This window comes from Leptinotarsa decemlineata, unplaced genomic scaffold (assembly GCF_025532065.1).
Source record: "Leptinotarsa decemlineata unplaced genomic scaffold, Ldec_3_MD MMD2_tig00078422_RagTag_RagTag, whole genome shotgun sequence".
NCBI lineage: Eukaryota > Metazoa > Arthropoda > Insecta > Coleoptera > Chrysomelidae > Leptinotarsa > Leptinotarsa decemlineata.
Window position 1 is genome coordinate 2,857,204 of NW_027412747.1, and position 23,212 is coordinate 2,880,415.

The window sequence follows — 23,212 nt, forward strand, 5'->3', positions numbered from 1 at the left end:
GTAAAAAGAACATTAAAAACAATGGAATGCCCGCACCATCCCCTTCATCGTCACCATGTGGAGTGTCAATAGAGAAACGCGAAAGTATTCTCAAGAATCTCAATAGTGTTATTCCAAATAATAGAAAACGATTTTGAGAAGAGTTGGAAATCAGGCCCCCCTTGCCTTAAAGAAATTAAGAATTCATGATAAATTACAACGATAATGTTGATTGATATTTCAATGGAGCAATATAAAATGATTTGCAATGTAGTTTCTCATTCACACTATTCAGCGAGTTACTACGCATGAATGCAGTATGTGAAGACTGCCCGATAATAAAGCAGTATGTGAGTGTGTATATACCGCATTTTTCGTTTGTAATGGTTACACAATTTCTGCAGTATATGTTTTTTCTAGAGGAATAATGTGGAGTATTTGAAAAATTACTACTGTGAAAAGTAAGTAATGTCCAAGTTAATCAAGGAACACGTGTATCACTGCGTAATTGACCGTAAATTCTCTTGGTCAAAGTTAAATGCAAATAGTCGCATATCTCAAAATGGCTGGTTTGTACATACGGCACTGTTGCTTAGCAGGGCAGAATAGTGGTCTGCTAGATTGAACTTTCCAAAGAGTTTCTTGCTTCTTCAGAAGTTGAGTATCATCAGTGTTATTATTAGATTGACTGGTGCCTCAGATATACTTGTTTCCTTATAACAGTTAGTTTGGCGCATGTTTGGCATGCAAAAAGGTAACTTTCAGACACAAATCTGGAAGAAAAAGCCTTCCTGAAACAGCTTATTTCATATAAACATTGAATTACACGAAAGAAAAAGTCTTTCGAAACGAATACTTTTATATGAACACTAAATTATACAAAAAAAATGTTTTTTTACTCAGTTTGTATTCCACATTCGTTATGAAATTGAATCAGATATCATTCACAGGGATTCTACTCTATATACTGAATGCTCACTGGTAGACATCGACGTTTCGCCTTGAGACACTTGCCTTAGGGCTCTTCAGTACCAATCTGGATAACATTATAAGGAAAAACACACATTTCATTCATAAATTACGATTTTTTTAGCGGCACATTCTCCAGAAGCTCAGGTAGAAGCTCGTGAAAATTGTAAAAATGTTTGACAATTCAAGTTTCAACCAAAAAAGTATGGTTTTATTACTTGTGTACCTCCAATTCCTCTCCACACGTTAACTGACTATCTGTTCTTATGATCCAGATGGCGGAAATAATGAGGATTCACATTACTATAATAATGGAAGTTGTGTCTGTTCACTAAGCCATTTATTCATTATTTTCAGTGGAATACAAAACAGGACAAACCCAAAACGAACATTCACAAATGATGAGGTGAAAATAACAATAAATGATTTGATTGCTATAAATAATATGTAATATCGTGTTATGAACAGTTATTAATCAAGTGCAGTGCAAATTACAATAGTTAGATACTACGTTTGAGAGACGTGGGTAAAGGTTGCAAGGGAATTAGAAAAGACGTCAATTTCTATTGATTTGAATATAGAGTTGTAGGATTTACAACACCTATTTAGGGGAGAATTCAAATAGTAATTAGTTTTATATGTGTAATTGATGACTTGTTTTTAAAAACAAGTGGGTATATGGTCCACGCCAGGTGATTTCTGAGGAAGATCCACTATGGTATTTTGAGAGATGTGATAAGGATTGAATGTAAAGCTATCGGATAATCTATTAGTATCTGGTTGATTCATACCTATTGCCGGGTTAAATGAAGAAGCGAAAAACTCTGAAAAAACGTCACATATCTTCTGCCCGTCTGTTAAAAATATTTTGTCTGGATTCTTTATAGCATTGATTGTGGTGTGACCGTCCTTTTCAGACTTTACAAATTGCCAGATTTGTTTGGGATCGGAAGTTATTTCGGTTTCTATTTGGTTTATATAGGTGTTGTAGTCGGAGTCGATCAGAAATTTTGACCTGCGTCTCAAAAGTTTGAATGTTAAGTAGTCAAGATTATTAAGGTACGTTTTCCATTTCTTATGAAATTTTTTTCCACGAAAGTCTTTATAGTATGTGCACTAAACCAATGGGGGAATTCAGATATATGTTGAGCATATTTTGGTAAATATTTTATTATAATTATATCTATGATAGAGTACATTTTACAAACATTGTCCTAAGTGTTTAAGGGAAAAAATTCACGATCCCAATCAAATGCCCCAAGTTCCCTACAGATTGAGGCAAATTCAGCTATGTTAAAGTTATAAGAAGGCTTTTCTTGACATATAGGGCTGATTGAAGCAAGTACCTAAATGTAATAATTTTATATCGAATTCTATTGTGTTGTGTCTCTCATCCTCAGGGACGAGTGGTGTAAGGGAGGAAGTCAGGTTATTAATTACAAAATGATTATTTACAACTAAATCTAGAGACGAATTGGACGAATTTAAATAGGAACTGAATTGAGAAAGACCACAATAACATATTGAGTCAATGAAAAGGTTAGAATTCACATCAATTAAGATCAAAGGGATACAATTTTTGTTCACGTTGTCGGAATGCCATGTGATATTCGGAAGAATAAAATCCCCACAAATAACGAAGGTGTAATTGGCGTTATTAATGACAATGTCAGCAAGTTTTGCGCAGAAAACTGTTAGTGATTCGGAGAAGTTAGGAACTGGAGGAATAGAAATACTGCACAGGTTCAATTCACTAGTATTAGCTTTTGTAGGATTTGCCGTGATCTATAGGTCTTCAACATCGGTTATCCAATCATACCTTACCAGACAGGATAAGCTGCTATTAACTCTTATCAGCATGACGCCGGCGTCACAAGCAGTATGCATCATAGTATGTTCCCTATCCCGTCGAAAAACGTTATATGTATCACATAATACCTCGGAGGAGGTGAGAGAACTATTCAACCAAGTCTCTGTTCGACATATTATGTCATATTCGAGATTTAATGAATTTTTGAAAGTAACTGAGAATTTTGATTTCAAGCCACGTACGCTCTGGTAGAAAACGGATAATTCCATCGAGGGAAGAAAAGTAAATAGTAAATATCATTTGATCAATGGAGAAACTATTTTATTTTGCTTATATCGTCTCTATATGTCCTTCTCGTACCCAGACATATTTGCAATTAATTTTTTTGTCACATCTTTGCATTCCTTCAAGTGTTTTGGTGTGGCTTGTTAAATGCTCGTTGATAAACAATTGGTTGGAGATGTTATCTATCTTTAGTCCGGGGGCTGAGTTACCGGACGAGCGAAGATGCGCTCGTTTTGTTTTGATGGCTGCTAAAATGTCGTCTCTTTTCTTTTTGTGTGCTTGTTGTAAGGATAAGATAATATATTGAACTTTTAGATATATATAAATAAGATAAATCACATATACACACATACAATATTACCCAAGAATGAATATTATACCGTTTCGCCGTTTATTTGTGTTTCTTTGAATAAGACAGCTATATACTCATTAGAATAAACACAATTTTAAATCAATAGATATTTCAGATAGTTTTTGAACAAGTATTGATTTAACTTTTTGATATGGGGAAGTAGAATATTGTTGACATCGATAGAGTTTCTGCTTGACTTTTTCAGTCTGAATCACAAATCACATCCTCCAGTCTCCTGATCGTGGAAATCACAATTAATGTTTAATGTTGATTCATTTTTATGAATATCTATCAAAAGTTGATACAGATGAATAGAAGGTACCGTCATTATTTTCATCGAAAGGAAATGAGATTTACAGGAGTCTAAGAAACCAGCCCCAGATAATATCCTTACGGCCTTTTTTTGTAACATAAATATCCTATTTGCGTTAGTACCATTTCCCCCAGGGTAACGTTCCATATGAGATGTGAGAATGGAAAAAAGCGTAGTAAGCTTATAATAGCGCCTGTTGAGAGATTACATCTTCCAATTTTCGAAGAAGAAATGTGTATTAATGCTATTTTTCCATTTTTTCTTATTGATTCGGCCGTTACTTGATGAAGATCCATAATAATTTCAAAAACTACACCTCACGATTTGATCTTCACAATCTTTATTCGAAAAATATAATCACAACATGTTTCTCTAGCACAGTAGCTTTCTCAAGTGTATGAATTTATTCATTCATCATAAAGTTTGTGGAGATCAAATCGTGAGGTGTAGTTTTTGAGATTAATACTAAGTTGTTCAATAGGCTCTAACCAGTTCAAATTATCGTCTAGATGAATGCCTAAGAGTTTAACACTATGCCCTTCAACCCGAGGTGTCGGCATTTTTTTTTAATTTGATTTATATCACGAATTGCAGTTTTTCAGATGAGATATTGCCCCGGCAACTTCACTGTGCAGAATGGTTTCCATGAAAAATGATCTTGGTGTATTTGGTCTGTCGGTTATTGATAGAGGAATATAACGGGAATTTGAGGGTGACAGATCCTCAGATATTCTCACACCTAAGTTAACAAAATATATATTGAAGTCATTCACAGTGAACTTACTTTCACGATGTTCAAAACCATCTCTATTCTTTTCAAAATTAATGAGTCTCCAACTGTCTCTAACTTTATTATCCGAATTTAAACATCGTTTTGCTGATACTATCATATTTTGGTATTCAACGTTCAATGCATGATAAGCCTGTTTGTGAGTCTCATCATTTGTACAGTCAAATATCGTTTTTATAGCTTGAACTTTATTTTTCATGTTTTTTATTTGGTCATTCATCCAGTGGGAAGATTTTTTACACTTGATAGACACATTCCTGAGGAGGAAGTTTAAGTTTATTAATTATTTATTCAATTACAAAAACACAAAATAATCTTATACATACAGAGATTTTATGTTTGATTTTTTGAATGAGAGACCCCGTTAATCCATTTTCCTCTATATATATATATATATATATATATATATATATATATATATATATATATATATATATATATATATAAAGATTTTCGAGTGTCTTCATCAGTATGGTGCAGCCAAGTGCAAGGATAGGCAACACTCGGTTGTCAAAATAACTACAAAATGCACGGAGCCATCAGCAGAAGCCAGCCGCACATTTTCAGTTGATTTCAGTTAATAGATCTTGTGTTTGCAAGAATACTACTAACATCACCACGGAGGCAGCTATAGCTACCTGCGTGACATCCGGGTCCAGGAAATGATACAGATATAAATATTTTCGAGTGTCTTGATATGAATACAGGAGGTGATTTATCGGACATAGCAATCAAAAAAGTGGCAAACCATAGACACATGTTTCGGGCTTTTGGCCCATCATCTGTATGGTGCAGCCAAGTGCAAGGATAGGCAACACTTGGTTGGAATGGAATGATACATCAACCCACAAAAGGAGTAATTATCATGTCAATAAACAACCTATCAACAATAACTTTGAAATGAATACCAACAAAAGTAGTGATAAGGAAAATGAGGATAGACTTTGCAGGCCAATAGGTGCCAGCTCATCAAATGTTAGAATAAGCCCTTCCTCAGACAACGACATTATAAAACAACTCATGACTCTATTTACAGAAATTTCTCCTAACATTCAACAGACAGTACTTAAACTAATAAATCAATTAAAAGCATATAGGGATCGGGATGTCCCAAATCATGAGCGGTAAATCTATCAATCTGGATCCAATAGTTACTCTGGAAAATCTGAAGATTATTCAGTGGAATGTTAGAAGTGTGAATGCTAATAAACATAACCTAATCAAAATGATTAATGATTACAACCCTGACATTATATTATTAAAAGAAAACCTGGCTGAAACGTGGGTTCACATTTACTATTAAATCCTTCAATATAATTAGAGCAGACAGAGATGATGGATATGGGGGGGTTGCAATTCTTATCAGATCGGGTTATAAATATAAAGTGATCAATTCTGATGAGGGAACTAATAATGATAACTACCAGTTTTAAGTAATACAAATAGGAAACATTCATATACTAAATTTGTACTGTACTCCGAATAATATTCCTTCAGAAAATATTTTGAACAGAATGATAGGTAATGTAGACAGGAAAATAATATGGATGGGAGATATGAATGCTCATCATTCCATGTGGGGAAGCAATAATAGTAACTATAACGGTAATGTATTGATGTCAGTTTTAGAGGAAAACGATTTAGTTATATTGAATGATGGGTCCTCCACCAGAGTCACTAACCCCTCTCAATCTCCTAGCCCACTAGACTTAACCATAGTATCGGCCGATATTGCTAATAAGTGTGACTGGACTGTGGTAACAGTGATCACTATACCACTATGTGTACATACAGAGAATATGAAAACGCAAATGTAATCACGAACAATAAAAACAATAGAATTTATCGCAAAGCCAACTGGGAAAAATATTATAATTATGTGTCGGACAGTATTGATAATAATCATAATTATACATATGAAGATATTATTGACATTATGAAAAATGCTGCAGATTCAAGTATTCCTAAAAAAACAAATAAGAGCACAAATCCTGTGTAGGATAGTGATTGTGACAGACAAGTAGAGGATAGGAAAAAAATTATACGAATATTCAAAAACACTTTATCATTAGAAAATTACATCTCAGTAGCAGATCATAGCTAGAACCAAAAGATGTATGGGGGGGTCATTAAAAAATTTTCGAATCAAAAAATAATTACCTACATCGTTCTCAAATAAACTTCCTGATAGTAATATTGCAAAATCCATTCTAGAAAAATCATGGTGTGCGACATTAATCCAGATTTCGAACTCTCTAACGAGACCAACTATTCCAAACCATTTCAGATTAACGAATTACATATCAGCCTCAGGTTAAGAAAGAAATCGGCTCCTGGTCAGGATAATATTCCGTATATCATGTTTCTTAAACTCCCAGAAATAATGAAATTCAAACTTTTAGAAGTATACAACCAAATCTTAAAAGGACACAGTTTACCTCATGACTGGAAGGAATACATTATATTAGGAATTTTGAAAGAAAATAGGAAAGTGGATAACTTTAACAATTTCAGACCTATAGCCCTCCAAGCTTGCGGACTAAAACTTTTAGAAAAGATGATTAAAAATAGAATAGAATGGTATATTGAACATAATCAGATTCTGTCTCCCCTCCAGACATAATTCAGAAGAGAACAAGGAATAATGGACGCAGTAGCATACTTGGTAAAATACGTACAGACTGCTTTTGGGCTAAATCAGCTGGCGGTAGCAGTTTTGCTAGATATAAAAGGTGCATATGATAATATTAACTTATATAAATTGCATAGTTATCTGATATATTACGGAATACAAGACGACTTGGACAATCTAATTTTTAGAATATTTAATAATCGACTGACATATGTCTTAGATAATGAAGATAATTTACATGGTCCTGGATTGACAACAAGGGGATTACCCCAGGGATCTCCCTTAAGTCCGGTACTCTTTAACATTCATCTGAGATCCTTGTATGATGTTGTTCCTTCCTGTAGTAAACTCATTGCATACGCGGACGATTTAGTTTTATTGGTCAAAGGAAATAATATAAAAGTAATGGAAAACGAAATTAACTGTACACTACAAAAAATTAAAAAATGAATCGATGGACAACCATCAGTTACATTTATGACCATCCATAAATGCGACGCTATATGATTCTTTAACAATAAAAAAGTAAACCACAATTTCACAATCAGCATTGATTCAAACAACATATCAGTTAAAAAAGAAATTAAATACTTAGGGGTAACAATCACACACAACCTCAAATGGGATAAACATATTAATAACATTATTAAACGCGCTAATCAAGGAATAAATGTAATACGATGTTTCAGTAGGGTGTGGTGGGGCGCCGATATGAATTAGTCAAAACTCATCTTGATTTTGGATCCATCCTCTTCCAACCCAGTACCAAGAAAAACTTGAGCAAATTTAACACAGTATTTTATCAGTTATCAGTTTGCGAGCAATTACAGGTACCATGAAATTCACCCCGACTAATGCACTGCTGGCAGAAACTGGTGAAATAATTTTAGAGTTTAGACGTAAATGGTTAGCAACAAAATTTGTATTAATTAGAGTAGATCACACCGCGCCTATTATAGATTTATTAGAATCATTATGTAACATATGTAAAAATAAACAAGGATACTGGAAGAATAGAGAAATCCCATACTTGGTCAGTGCATTGGAATACGTATATCCAGTCCGAAATCAAATATACACCAATGAAATCATCCCAGCCTTCAGCTTTGAATATGATATATATATATATATATATATATATATATATATATATATATATATATATATATATATATATATATTCACAATATCCAACAGATTCATTCTAACATACAAAAAAACGACCCGTTATGCAGAATCAAATTCAATAATTTTTCAGAAAACTATGTAGAATATAATCTTGTGTTCACGGATGCATCTAAAATGCAAAACAGGGTAGGAATAGGAGTCGTAATTCCTCAAAGAGACATATCATTCACCGCCAGATTACACGAGCATCTAACTATATGTGACGCCGAACTAATTGCTATTCATAAAGGAATTACGATAAGCCTAGAAAAAAATATCAGTAAAAATATAATAATAACGGATTCCCTAAGTGCAATAAATAGAATCAAATCACATCACATCTCTGCCAAGAGTGACTACATTAGTATGACAATTAAGCAAATGATTTATCTGTCCTCTATAAATAATGTTATTTTCAAACTTGCATGGGTCCCTGGACACTCGAAAATTGATGGTAATGAAAAAGCCGATTCATTGGCTAAACTTGGCACAACACTAAATATTCCACTGAATATTAAACCAGACAAATATAGTCTAATGCCATTTTTCCAGAGTAACATAAAGGAGTAATTTTACAGATCATGGAAACAAGATATCCAACAAAAAGGTAAAATGTATCATCTAATTCACGAAGAGTATCCAAAGGATACCATGGTATCTTAAATATCTATACATGGATAGAAGGCACATAACCTCGATTATCAGAATGAAAACGGGTCATTGTACTAATAAAGAACATTTATACAGATTAAAAATTGTAGATAACCCTAACTGTGAATGTGGAATGCGAGTTACACTTAATCATACTTTCTTCGAGTGCCCGATCAATAAGACTGATAACAAGGATTTATATAAAGAACTCATCCTCAAAGGAATTGCTACTCCGTTTAGTATTACAACCGTATTGAGACAACTGAATATTCCAATAATTAAAACTTTAATAAAATTTATAGAACAGAATAAAATCAAATTATGATCTTCATCCATTCCGTTTCCTATTTTCGTTCTAACCTTTGTTTGTATTACTATCTGTCACTTATCCTTTATCTAGCACGAGAAGAGATAACGGACCAGTAAACACCAAATCTAATTAAGAAAACAGAAGTCTTGGATTACAGCATGATTCATAATCAGACCAAGCTGTAACCATCCGAATCGAGCTGGCTAAATGAGCCTATCTGGAAGCAAGAACTTTGAGTGAAGTGAAGTGAAATTATATCCCGGGATATTGCACAACTCGAGGCATTCCTTGTCGAGCCAATGTTCGGAGAGGCACACTACATCATAACTTAGGTCATCTAAGAAGACTTGTAACCCTTCTAGTTTATTTTTAAGAGAACAAATGTTCAAACAAAATACACTCACATTGACGTTATAATTCTCATCACTATTACTGAACAAGTTTTCTCCATTAGTAGAAGAATATTGAGTTTTTTTTACATCCCTCAGGTGTATTGTTGATGATAATAGATAATAGGTTGATAATGATGATAAGATAATAGGTTTGATTTTGTTTGGTATACCTGTGTTTGCTCTGAAAATATGGTCGATGTCTGAGTGAGTGATTGGACGCTGGATAACTTCTCCACTAACAATGGTTAGTAAAGTTTCGCCGGTTTTTTCTGGAACGCCTTGGATTTCCAAATTTTTAGAACAGGCTTGTAGTAATTTTTTCCATGCTGTCCATTCTGCTATTTATCTGTTTAATAAGTGTTTCAAAATCCGAAGTGTGACCTCTGCAGAACTGAACGGCTATCATGACCTTTTTATGTTGTGTGTTATATGTGTTGTGTTTTATTTTGTGTGTTTATTGTTATGAAAATTAGATTCATCAGAAAATAAAATGGAATCTATCCGCTCTTGAATGGGATAAGTTTTCATTTTCAGCTATAATATCCCAAAGACATTGATAACTAACGAAATAATTTTATCACAGTTTTCGAAAGCACGTTATTTGGTAACATCCCGACGCCGAAGGCGGAGGGATGTTACCTAAAATAACGTGCTTGAGGAAGTTGTGATAAAATTATGAGTTATTTATCAATGTTCGAGGGATATTCGGTGAGAAAATTTTTTGCAATTCGAACAAAATTATTTATTGAACACAGTTATTAAAAGAACAATTCGTATAATGATATTCCGTTGATCTTGCTGTATTTGCCTCGGTTACTGCATATTTTTTACTATTGACAGTATTTTTTGGTGTATTTTCTTCAATGATTTTGTCAATTGCCGCATCATTTTGAACACCAAAGCGAGGAAGTGACATTTTCGAAATAAATTGAATTACTGAAATGTCAAACAACTTTATTGTGTTGGTTGCTTAGCAATGTCATGACATAAGTGATAACTACCCGTGAAAACTATCCATGGGTAGTTATCAGTGTAATGATGGTTTCATTGGTTATTTTGACACACATGACTAGAAATAGACAAATTTGATAGGATAATTTTTTTGGCAAAAAATTTTCAATGGTAATCATTTAGTGAATGTTTTGAATAACGTAAAACACAATAATTGTCAATAAGAATTCTTTCAAAAAGTTGAATACGTGTTTTTTCAAAGCTATCTTGATTCAAAGAATGTATTGAAATAGGTACTACTACTATTTGAAAAAGCCAATATCTGAAAAACTATTTACGTTAGTTATGGAGAATTCCAAAATGAAATGAAAGATAATTGAATTTAACATTGTTCAGACCAAAAAAATACATGGTGTTCTATTTTAAATAACAAAGTAATCTTTGTCTAAAATTATGAAAAAGTGACAATGATTTTTCTGACCATTCTGTATAATATTGAGAAACGGGTTTAATCTTATCATACTTAATTATTGATTTTTTCCCTGCTATAAACATTGTATGTTTCTTCGAAAAAATAAATTGTTATCATTATCGTAATCGATAGCCCAAAACCTCTTTTATGCTTGGTCATAATTCGAATGGATGATTTCTATACATTTTGAGGTTAATTTAGTTTCCAATTGTATACCTAGCATTTTCATAAAAAAACAATAACTCGACAACGGTTATAGTTAGGTACATAGTAACCTTTTATGAAATCATATTATTTTTTCCTGACCTATCCAAAAGTGTAACGAAATACAGGGTGTTCCATTTTTAAAAAAAACTTTGATATGTCACACTATTTGAGCAATCCTGTAGACTCCAAAATAATTTTCTTTTGCAGCCTTAAACAATATACATATAATGAAATGAAGAAATTTCCGAAAAAATGTATGGTTTGGTTTACAAAGACCGTGTCGTATAGGGTGCCCCACCATGTATCCAAACATACTGACCCTTGGAAACACCTGATTCAATATCATTTAATTAAGGCTGTTTTGATTTTCAAAACTGTTTTCAATATTTTTGATATGACTCACACCATTTTGAAGCTGATTTTTATCCTAAAACCAAATATAATGAAGTTATGTGGCTTTTTTACTTATCATCAAGATTTGCTATTTAACTTACTATAAAAGTACATATTTTTTTTGTAACTTATCTTGGAAGGCGGTTTAAAACAATCAATTTAATGAAACTTGTCACTTTGACATTTATAAAATATCTCTTTCGAGTCTTTGATTTTCGTGTCAGGTTATTTACATTATTGAAAGGGTTTTCACTCAAGGAAAATATGATATGCTTGAAGCATACATAGTGTGTCAAAAAAATGCCGACGATGCTCTTAAATGATATAATGCGTTATGTTTCCAGAAAAAATGATTTCAGATCGAAGAGATTTTCTGAAATATAGAAAATTCAGGTCAAATGAAAAGTTTTTTTATAAGTTGAAGAAAACTTTTGTAGTAGACGAAGTACTGGAAATAAATTTGCTAGCTTATTCTGAAGCAAATCACGAAAAATCCATACGAGATTATGTGAGATCCAGTGGGCTGTATTTAGGAACTATTCAGAAAATTTCAAAAAAACATAATTTTGTGCTATATAAATACAGACCTACTCAGTGCAGATCGAAGAGATTTTCTGAAATATAGAAAATTCAGGTCAAATGAAAAGTTTTTTTATAAGTTGAAGAAAACTTTTGTAGTAGACGAAGTACTGGAAATAAATTTGCTAGCTTATTCTGAAGCAAATCACGAAAAATCCATACGAGATTATGTGAGATCCAGTGGGCTGTATTTAGGAACTATTCAGAAAATTTCAAAAAAACATAATTTTGTGCTATATAAATACAGACCTACTCAGTGCATTCTACCTGGTTACCAAAACCAATGACATTTTGCCAATGGTTTGTAAATGCTGAGAACACTAATTTTGATTTCCTAAGACTAATTCTATATAGCGACAAATCTAATTTGAGCAATCGCATGTATAACAGGAAAAAGTTTCAATACTGGATTAATGAGAACTTTATATGAAATATTCCTTGTATCCCATAAGTACGTTTCAGCATAAATTAAAGGTACCTACAGTCTTATTGGGTCAAAAATTATTACACCAGTTTTTTACAATGATACTTCAACAAGTGAGCATCATTTGGAGTTTCTTAGAAGCATATTGGAAAAGTTTTTTGATAATCTCAAATTAGCTGATATTCAAAGAGTGTTTTTTCAACAATACTCGATGTGTAAATAATGTTATGATTTACCTTTTCAATGACTTGTTCATTGCTACCAGAGGACCAGTTCTTTGGCCAACAATACATCCATGGATTTTTTCAGGACGAGCTGTATGAAAATTGCTACAATAGTATTGATTATTTGCGAATTGTGACAATGAATACCATATCAATCAATCAATTACATACTTTACTGTCGTGAAGAATGTATAACATCTTGTAGACAAAGTACATGAAGTAGATATTACAAAGTATCACTCACGGTGTCATCATACAAATATACATTTCAGAAGATGTACATCGGTGAATAATCGAAATACAATACAACTAACAATAAAATATATACTTGGTCAGAAAGTCAACTTTGAAAATGCTATTTAAAATTATCAGTGAAAAACTCTTCGAAGCTATAGTACACTTAGTTATATATTAGGTTGTTTCAAGTTTTGTCTGTTTGTCTGAGTCTACTTCAAACTGCAACATATCAGTAAATACTTAATCAATTTTTAATCGAAATAAGCACCATTCCACTCTATAAACTTTTGCTAACATAACACAAGTCGATTAATTCCGTCAGCATAAAAATCGTGTCCTCGGGATTCAATGAAGTCGACAAAAGCCGTTTTTGCCTGGTCCTGATTGGCGAAGGTTCTACCAGTGAGAAAGTTATCAAAGTGCTTGAGTTGAGGTTGGCGAGAGGTCTGAGGAGTATGGTGGGTGAGGCAAAACTTCAGGGCTCAATTGTTTTAATTTTCAGACGGTGACGCTGCTGAGGCATTTATCGGTACATTTCGTCCATTTCCTCACAATAGGACTGCTGTGATGGTTTGGCCGGGTTGCAGAAAGTTATAGTGAATCACACCCGCCGCTGACTACAATACAGTAACCATAAGATAAGATAATTGAGTGAATCACACCCGCCGCTGACTACCATACAGGCGACCTTGAAACGGGATAATTTATCTCATTTGTTCAAACCGTGGGGTACCTACTTTTCGAGCTTCTTGGCCTTTCCAATATGTTTTAAACCATCAAATACTGCATGGGAGCTGACGCCCAGTTCTTCCGCAATGCAACGCACCGAGGACCAAGGTCCTCAAATCCGCGTTCTGATTTACTGTAGATCGACCACTTCAGGGTTCATATTCGAGGCTAAAATCTCCAGAACAAAATTTCGCCAACCAACGTCAAACAATGCGTTCATTAACACTATAATTGCCAAATGGCTGGTTTATTTTTCGGGCTGTTTCGGCAGCGCTTTCGTTCAATTTGAATCTGAGTGAAAAATTAGCCGAAAATCTCTTGTAGTGTCCTACAATTTCCTTCAAATGGAGTATGCTAGGTGTTGCTTGGAGATGTTTTTATTTAATTATTTTGATTTTGATTCCCAAGACTTTGATTTCACAGAACTTCTTTGCAAAATCAGTAATCGGGAAAAATCTAAGGAATCTCAAGCAGAACGTAGTGTTATTGAAAAGGTGAACAAGCTAGAGATTTTTTGTAATAAGCTGATTGAAAATCTCGAAAATAATAATAGGAGAATGGAAGACATAGAAAAACTTATTCAACAAATGAGTAAAGAGTCTACACCTATACTTAATCCAGCAGTTACTACGCCTTCAACTTCCACAGAAAAAAATCGTTGTTCTATCAGTGAAACTAGTTCAGACTACAACATGGAGCCAGAAACTGAATTCAATCGTACAAAATCTGTCACTTTACCATCCTTCTGGAAGACTGAACCCGAACTGTGGTTCAATACCGTAGAAACAATTTTTAACCTAAATAGCATACATTCCAATAAAATAATAATAATAATAATAATAATAATAATAATAATATTTATTTTGAGTCGCTAAGAAAATTTACATTTTATGGACCAGTCAGTTAATAAAATACAAACTACACACAATAATACAAACTACAATTAAATATAACAATTTCAAGTTACAAGAAAATACGTTTATCAGTTGCTATTTTAGTAAAATCGTCAATACTATAAAGACAATGCTCAGTCAGTATGTTTTTCAATTTGTACTTAAATATTTTAAACGATAAGTTGCGAAAATGGATGGGTAGGGCATTGAAAAGGTAAGTGTCCACTTTTTGCGTCTTTTGCAACCTCAATTGTGGTTTTATCAGATTGTTCTTTGACCTGGTGTCATGGGCGTGAACATCAGAATGAGCTGAATACTCATTAATATGTTTCCTGACATATAGTAATTTTTCATATACAATGACGGCATATAAAGTCATGATCTTCAGAGCTGGGAATATTACTTTACAGCTCGAGTCCCAATTTGCTTTGACAATTTTTCGTACAGCAGATTTTTGTAAGATAAATACTCTCATTAAATGTGATTGAGCTGAGTTTCCCCAGGCTAATATACCATAGCGAAGAAGAGAATGAAACAGAGAAAAGTAGGTGGTAAGAGCAGCCTCTTGATTGACTACTTCTCGAATTTTTTTTATTGCAAATACACATTTAGCAAGTTTGTTACAGAGAGTACTTATGTGTTCAGACCAGTTTAAGTGACTATCGATTAGAATACCAAGAAATTTGGTGGAAGTATAATTACAGCTGTTGTTTAAGGCTCTCGAATCAAAATTAAGAGTCACAGTTTTTGTTTCATTCAGTAAGAGATCATTTGCAGAGAACCATGTTTTGGCTTGATTCATAATTGCCTCAAGGGCAATTTCGGGATCCTCCCGTCTATCAATACTAGCACTGATTGTAGTATCGTCAGCAAAGAGAACTGTTGCTGTATTATGGTAGGTAATAGAAGACGTCATATCGTTGATATAAATTAGGAAGAGTAATGGTCCCAAAACTGATCCTTGAGGCACACCCCTCATTATTTCAAGGGGATTACTTCTTACATTATTACATTCAACAGTCTGAGTTCTGTTGCATAAGTAAGAGGAGAATAGGTCAAGCGTGTTTCCCCGAACACCATAATAATTGAGTTTACTCAATAAAGTTGAGTGATCAACACAATCAAATGCTGCTGATAAGTCAGTGAATAATCCTATACAATGTTGATTGTTTTCAAAGCAATTTTCAATAAATTTGGTTAAAGAAAGAATAGCATCAGAAGTTGAAACACCTTTTCTGAATCCAAACTGTTGAGGTATTATTGTATTAAACATATTAAGATAACTGTTTAAGTTACTATAGATTGCTATTTCAAAGATCTTTGAAAACGAAGGTAGTATTGATATTTGTCTGAAATTTATTGGTTGAGATGGATCTCCTTTCTTATAAATAGGGATGATTTTAGCTTTTTTTAGTTTAGTAGGAAAGTGACCTTGTGATATACAGGAGTTTATTATATCAGCCAGGGGATCAATAATCCATAATACACATTTTTTTATAATAAAAATATTTATACCATCAAGATCTTCAGTTTTTTTATTTTTAAGACCGTTTATTATTACTTAAAAATAAAAAAACTGAAGATCTTTCAAATTTGGAAAGATACTGACAGTTTTAGATTGCAGTATTGTTAAAGAAAATTCAAATATTTTTTCAATACAACACAAAAATTCTTCATGAACTACTAAAAAGTCAACTCATCAGAATGTATCAAATATCAGACGAAGAAAAAATGACGAAGTTATTCAGTGAGTGTCAACTTGGAGACAGAAAACCTAGACAGCTCTATCGGCAAATGAAGAATCTTGCCTCAGGGCAAATGACTCCTAATTCCATCTTAGTATCTTGGCTGAAGAAACTTCCAAACACAGTGAAACAACTTATCTGGGCGTTTTACGAGAAACTTCCTGAGGAAGAACTTATAACTATGGCCGATGGAATGATGAAAGGAATTGCAAATACGGACGTTTGTTCTATTCAAACTGGTCAAAAAGAAAATCGACTAGAAAATAAAATTGAGCAACTTATTCAAAAACTTGATGAATCTGTTACCAGAAGACGCAGCCCAGTTTTTGAAGGAGAATGGTCTAGGTCAAGATCAAGATTTAGATCAAAATCCAGGACTAAATCAAAATTCCAAGATTCAAACTCTAATGATGAACCATGTTATTACCACAGACTCTTCAAAAAATTCAGCAGTTAATTTATCAAATGGAAACTTGGTTGATACTAAAACAAATTTAATGAACAATAGTGAAATATTACATGTTGATAAATGTTTCAGTATCAAAACAATAAATACTAATTGCCCTTATCACAGACTTTTAATTGATTTTCCTAATTTGACGAGTAAATGTCTAAATAAATCAACAAAAAAAAAGATTGTACATGAAATAATAACCAAAGGACAACCCACGCACTTTAAAGTTCGCAGACTTAATCCCCAAAAACTGAATACTGCTAAGAAAGAATTCAAATATTTGATGGAACAGGGAATCATTCGGCCTTCTAAAAGCCCATGAGCCAGTCCTTTACACATGGTACGAAAATCAAATGGAGACTGGAGACCATGTGGGGATTACAGGTCGTTGAATTCGTGTCCCAGATAGATATCCAATACCAAATATCAAAGACTTCACCTTTCATTTGGAGGACAAAAAAATATTTTCAAAAATTGACTTAGTCAAGGCCTTTCACCAAATTCCGATGGTTCCAGAGGATATCGAGAAAACGGCCATAATTGCACCCTTTGGACTTTATGAATATCTTTTTATGTCGTTTGGGCTAAAAACTGCAGCGCAGACGTGTCAACGATATGTCCATCAAATAACAAAAGATTTTTATTTTTGCTTCCCCTATTTGGATGACTTCTCAATTGCTTCAGTGGATGAAAATGAGCATAAAGCACATCTGAAACTTTTGGTTGAAAAATTACAAAATCATGGAATTACCATTAATGTGGATAAAAAAGAATTTGGCAAGCTATAGAATTTTTAGGATACTAACTCACAAAAGGTGGGATAAAACCAACTGATAAAGAAATTCAAGGAATTTTCAAAGATCATGGGTTTTCAACATATACATACTACACCTTACCATCCAAGTTCAAATGAAATGATAGAAAGGTTTCACAGATCAATGAAATCTGCACTAAAATGCCACCCTACTGAAAAATGGTTTGAATATATCCCCACTGTGCTATATGGTATTAGAGTTTCTCCAAAAGAAGATTTAAATGGTTTAAGTAGTGATGAAATATTGTATGGTTCTACGCTATTCGTTTCAGGAGATTTTGTGACAACCAATGGAAAAGAAAAAAAATTATCACATATAGAATTTTTGAAAACTTCACAAGAAACCATGAGAAACATGAAAATCAATGAGCAGTTCAGTCATCATGGAGAGAAAAAAATATTTGTACATAGAGAATTGCGAAACACCTCTCATGTTTTTCTAAGAACAGATTGTGTTAAAAAACCATTTCAAACTCCTTATTCCCTACAATGTTTTAGAAAGAACCGAAAAATATTTTACACTTTCAGTAGATGGAAAAAGAAAGAATATTTCGATTGATAGGTTGAAGCCAGCTTTTATAGAATCATCAAATAAAAGTTTACCTGAAAATGCAAAATTTCCAAATACACCAAATGGAATTCTCAAGAAGAAATCAGAAAACAAAATGAAAATCCGGAAAAATAAAATTATATAACCCGCTTTGGAAGAAGAGTTAATTTTCATGTTTAATATTTTTTTAAGGGGGGATGTAATGTAGTGCCCTACAATTTTCTTCAAATGGAGTATGCTACGTGTTGCTAGGAGATGTTTTTGTTTAGATGATTTTTTTAGAAAATATAGAAAAGATTTAATAAAAACATCAATCAAAAACGTTTTTCAAAAGTAGTTTAAAATCTACACTCTCAACAACATATAGTAATAAGCTGAAAAGAGGCAAAAAATTAAAATGTGGAAAAGAGTGAACAGAACGTTTTTTAAAAGTAGTTTAAAATTTACACTCTCAACAACATCTAGTAATAAGCTGAAATTGATTGATTGACTTCTTTCTTTGGGGGCATCTCAAATCCGTCATTAATAAAACACAACCTTCCGATATTGAAGAACTTGAAAGACGAATTACAACAACATGCCAATCAATTCCCAGTGAACTTTTCCGTAATGATAGAGGGGAGTTCTAAAACAGACTTTATTACTGTTTAGAGCAAAATTTATAGTTTATAAGATAAGCTTAAGAAGATTTTATGTTTGAAATGTCTTTCTCACAAATTAAATTTTATTTTGTAGAAGGACAATAACCAATAAATAAAAAATCCCACTCATTTATTCCTGTCATTCACTCTTCTAATCATTTTTATTAAAAGGAGTCAATACATTGATGAATCTCAGAACAGGTACATGCTAACTACATGTATTGTGTAAGTTTAGAACGCTATTTTTCAGAAGCTGCTCATCAAAACATAAAACGTCATGGTATCATTGGAAGCAGAATTGAACGCCAATCAAAATGTGCCACTTGACATCCCTTTTCATTTAAGATTCTAAGGGAAACACCTACCTACCCCTCCTTGGGAGTTGAACCACCAGAGCTACAAATATACTTTAAAAGTGTCCCCCTTGACTATAAAATTGACCTGATTTTTCAATTCCTCATATTATTTACTGGAAGGAAGATACTAAGGGTGGGAAGTTTTCAAATTGACACACCGTATAATATTCAGCATTGTTGATCATACCGTTTTGAAGATTACAGAAAAGTTTTTCAAGTGTGCCCAAAGTGTGAGTAAAGAAATGTATTTGAATATTTAATTTAATTTTTTACAATAATTAAAGCAATATATTTATATTGGAACCTATATATGTTGTTTTGCTTTTGAATTTCATGGAAAACTTGATGGAATGTGAAAAAGGCGCATAACTGCATTACTTTTGATTTTAGGATAAAATAAATAAGTTCAGAAAAGAGTTGTGCAAATTGTGTGAGGTATAAATCTAAATGGAAACTCATTTAATAAAAATGCATTTTTTTAAATGAATTTGAAAATGTGATGTTCAATTGTTTTTCTGTTGGCACCATGTTAATCAGCAGAAAAAACATGACTAGTTCTCTAATTTAACCGAACTCGTATCTTCAATAATTAAGAAGTTGGTAATAGTGCTGACTTGAGTTTGTTTACACTGTATTACAACACATTAACTTACCTGGTGGCTCCAACAAATTGTCTGTGGAAGAATCTGCTGCGATGGCAGCTCTGGCAGTAATCGGGCTTGCATTTGCACTAGTTACGGGAGTCACAGCAGCTCCTCCATTGGCAGTTACTTTACTTATTGCCGACCGCGTTGCCTCTTTCACGTCATTAAATTTATCTATAAACTAAAAACACATTTCCAACCAGGGTCACCTTTAAATAATTACTAGCTTACTTTCTGCAGTTCAGCTTCAGATGAGAATCCCAGTCCGTATACAGTATTGGCTCTAACATCAGACCATTGCCCAAACTTTTGTGAAGTCTTGGTAAAGGTCATATTTGGTGTAACAGTACTATTGATAACTGCCTTTTGACCCTCGACGCTGATTATTCGGTATAAGCTTCTGGACGAATCGTAGAAAAAAGATACACTGACGGCCGAACTTGAAGCTGGCATCCATGACCTCTTGGTCTTCGGGTCAATGTGGAAGACATGAGCTTTGCATGTGAAGATAGGCTGTTCACTATAGAAAATGAAACCGTGTATAGTTTCAAGGTAACTAGTATTGTCTATTAACAAAGGGTTTACTTGAAATGTCACAAGGACATTCAGTTTTTACAAATAATATAGAAGAGGGTGTGTGTGTGATGTTAAATTATTAACGAGGATTCAATATCTAGGAAGGAATTCGCCTAAGATTTGGTAGTTTTGATAAAATATACATTTACCCCATCGTATCCTTGCCAGAAGTCATTTGAATGCAAAAATGGTACAAAAACAAATTTTTTGTATTCTAAGTGTCAAACCAAGTTTTTCGTTTCTGTCACTGTCTAAAATATTTGACATTTCTTCATATCTTCTTCTCTTAACCATTTACCTGCGGCTAAACGCAGCCGTCGTAGCAATCACTAACATTCAAATATATTATATCTATCGTACATCGTACGTAAACTCAAAGCTACCTGTTTCGCAACGCTCTTTGGTGACTTTTTTCCCAGTTTAATGTAGCTAGCCGCAAAGCAACCAAAGTGCGAGCAACTGACTTCCTTACCTATTAATAAATTCCCCATCGCATAACAAAACGTAAATACTTATTCAATAAAATCGGTAACTGTCATCTTGTTTCATAAAAAAACGTACCACTATGAGAAGATTGGAGCATTGTCGAAGTGATTTGAAGAGTGTCGAAATTTCGAGATAAAACTCGCAATTACGAGATAAAAGTTAAAATTACGAGATAAAAGTCGAAGTATTACGAGATAAAAGTCGAAATATCACGAGATAAAAGTCGAAATTACGAGAAAAAAGTCGAAATTACGAAATAAAAGTCGAAATTACGAGATAAAAGTTGAAATTTCGACTTTTAAGTAAAAATTATGGTGAATCAAATATGAACAAATAATCTTTTGGCCCTTCTAAGCCTCCGCTCATTTAAATGGTGGTTATTGATTTTCAGAACTTGTTTTGTTTTTGATGCATTTCTGAGTTCAAATATTTTTGGTTCATCTATAGTGAAATCCCTTATGAGATAGGTTAGTGTTAACATATTAAGAAATATTTCTAAATGAATTGGGTGGGTGAGAGAAGAAAAAAACTTGCCTAGTTCAAAAGCCATTTTTTTGTGTGTACAGAAATTGCTCTAACTTTTACACTAGACTAGAACTTATCAACTAAATAGTTTTTTTTATTTTCCAGAGTTCATTCTCTTTTCAGCTTGAGAATATGCAGTTTGGTGAACTCTTTTTTATTTGTCTGTCTCGTTACCTACTGTTTGCAATTAGTCTACCTTTTTTGATTTTGCTATCAACGTTGTGGCTTTTAGCTAGTTTTTGGTAATCTCGAAGTAGTTTATTATTTCATAAATCCCCTTTACATAAGTCGTGACTGATGTATATGTGTATATATCATAACTTCATTTCTCTCTCTCTCTTTCTCTCTATGATAATGGCTTTTGCTTCCATTGAGGCGCATCAAGCCATGTTTTTAATTCAAACAAAGAAATTCAATGATGATTGGTTTGTTTTTTCCTAGTTCTGGTTTTCCGATTCAGTGTATATTTCTCAGATCATTTTTAATATATTTATATTTGCAGGCGGTTTCTACAAATGTCTATGAATTTGTTGGTAACATTTTCATCTTTCTCTTCTATTGTTCCATGTACAAAAACATTATAACTCAGATATAACTCAAACAACAATTCATGACAATGCAACTACAAAAAACGAAATCATTCAAAACATTTTGACATCATTCCCAGAAATTTCTTCAAATGTACAAAATCAACTTGTAATTTTATTCAATCAATTGAAAGGCTATACGGACCGAGGTGCAAAGAATCTTGGAACTGAAAGGCAACACAATAACATTGCACTTATAAAATTTAAGATATTACAGTGGAACATTAGAAGTGTGAACACGAATAGACATAACCTTAAAAATATCATCAACGATTATGAACATTTTGCTGAATGAAACATGGCTCAAATGCGAACAAAAATTTGAAATTGAAACATATAATATAAATTGATGGATGTAGCCGTTACTATGTGGTAGGAGATCATGATGAAAAGTTTCGTCCTTTATGGACATTTTCAAACTTAAACAATATTGTTTAAGTTTGAAAATGTCCATAAAGGACGAAACTGCAGTAACTTTAGTTACAAATGAAAGTGGTAAAAAACATAGAAATTTTCATTCCTACCGATAGAAACGATGATTATGGAGGGGTTGTCACTCTCATACGATTTTATCTCAAGTACAAGATAATCAGTTATATGACAACTATCAATTCAATGTCATAACAATAGGAAATATTCATGTAATCAACATGTATAGACGCTAAATAACATTCCATCATGTAATACACTGATAGAATTTTGAGCAAAATTTCGACAGCATTAGTGTGGATGGGGGACTTGAAGGCATCCTGTTTATGAAAGTAACAAAAGTAATAGTAATGGCAACATTTTGATGCCTGATATGCAGGATAACGACTTAGTTGTCTTGAATAATGCTACATCAACAAGATTTCATAATCCAACGGATAATCCTAGCCCCATAGATTTGACAATACCTAGTATCTGCAAGTAAAGCTACTAAATGTACGTGACAAGTTTTAGTCGATTGTGGCTTTAGCGATCATTATCCCACTATGTGTACGATTAGTAATTTTATAATGACAAAAGAACATATGAGCACCAGGAATAATAGAATATATCGCAATGCAAATTGGGAAATATATCATAGCTACAT

General features: G+C 33.0%; 1 protein-coding gene across 2 annotated transcripts in view; it reads right to left on the reverse strand.

Moving 5' to 3' along the window:
* homer (protein) overlaps positions 1 to 21,123 on the reverse strand; it is a 104,704-nt gene extending 83,581 nt beyond the window's left edge. The window contains exons 1-3 of one of the 2 annotated variants that reach the window (XM_074186269.1): positions 21,101 to 21,123; positions 20,195 to 20,483; positions 19,973 to 20,144 (exon numbers count right to left, since the gene is read on the reverse strand). In XM_074186269.1, the coding sequence (XP_074042370.1) occupies positions 19,973 to 20,144; positions 20,195 to 20,416 (394 nt within the window). In that variant the 5' untranslated portion in view covers positions 20,417 to 20,483; positions 21,101 to 21,123. Of the gene's footprint in view, positions 1 to 19,972; positions 20,145 to 20,194; positions 20,484 to 20,688; positions 20,913 to 21,100 lie in introns of those variants that run through there. The other variant, XM_074186268.1, reaches the window with a different exon arrangement.
* Between the last annotated feature and the right edge of the window lie 2,089 nt (positions 21,124 to 23,212).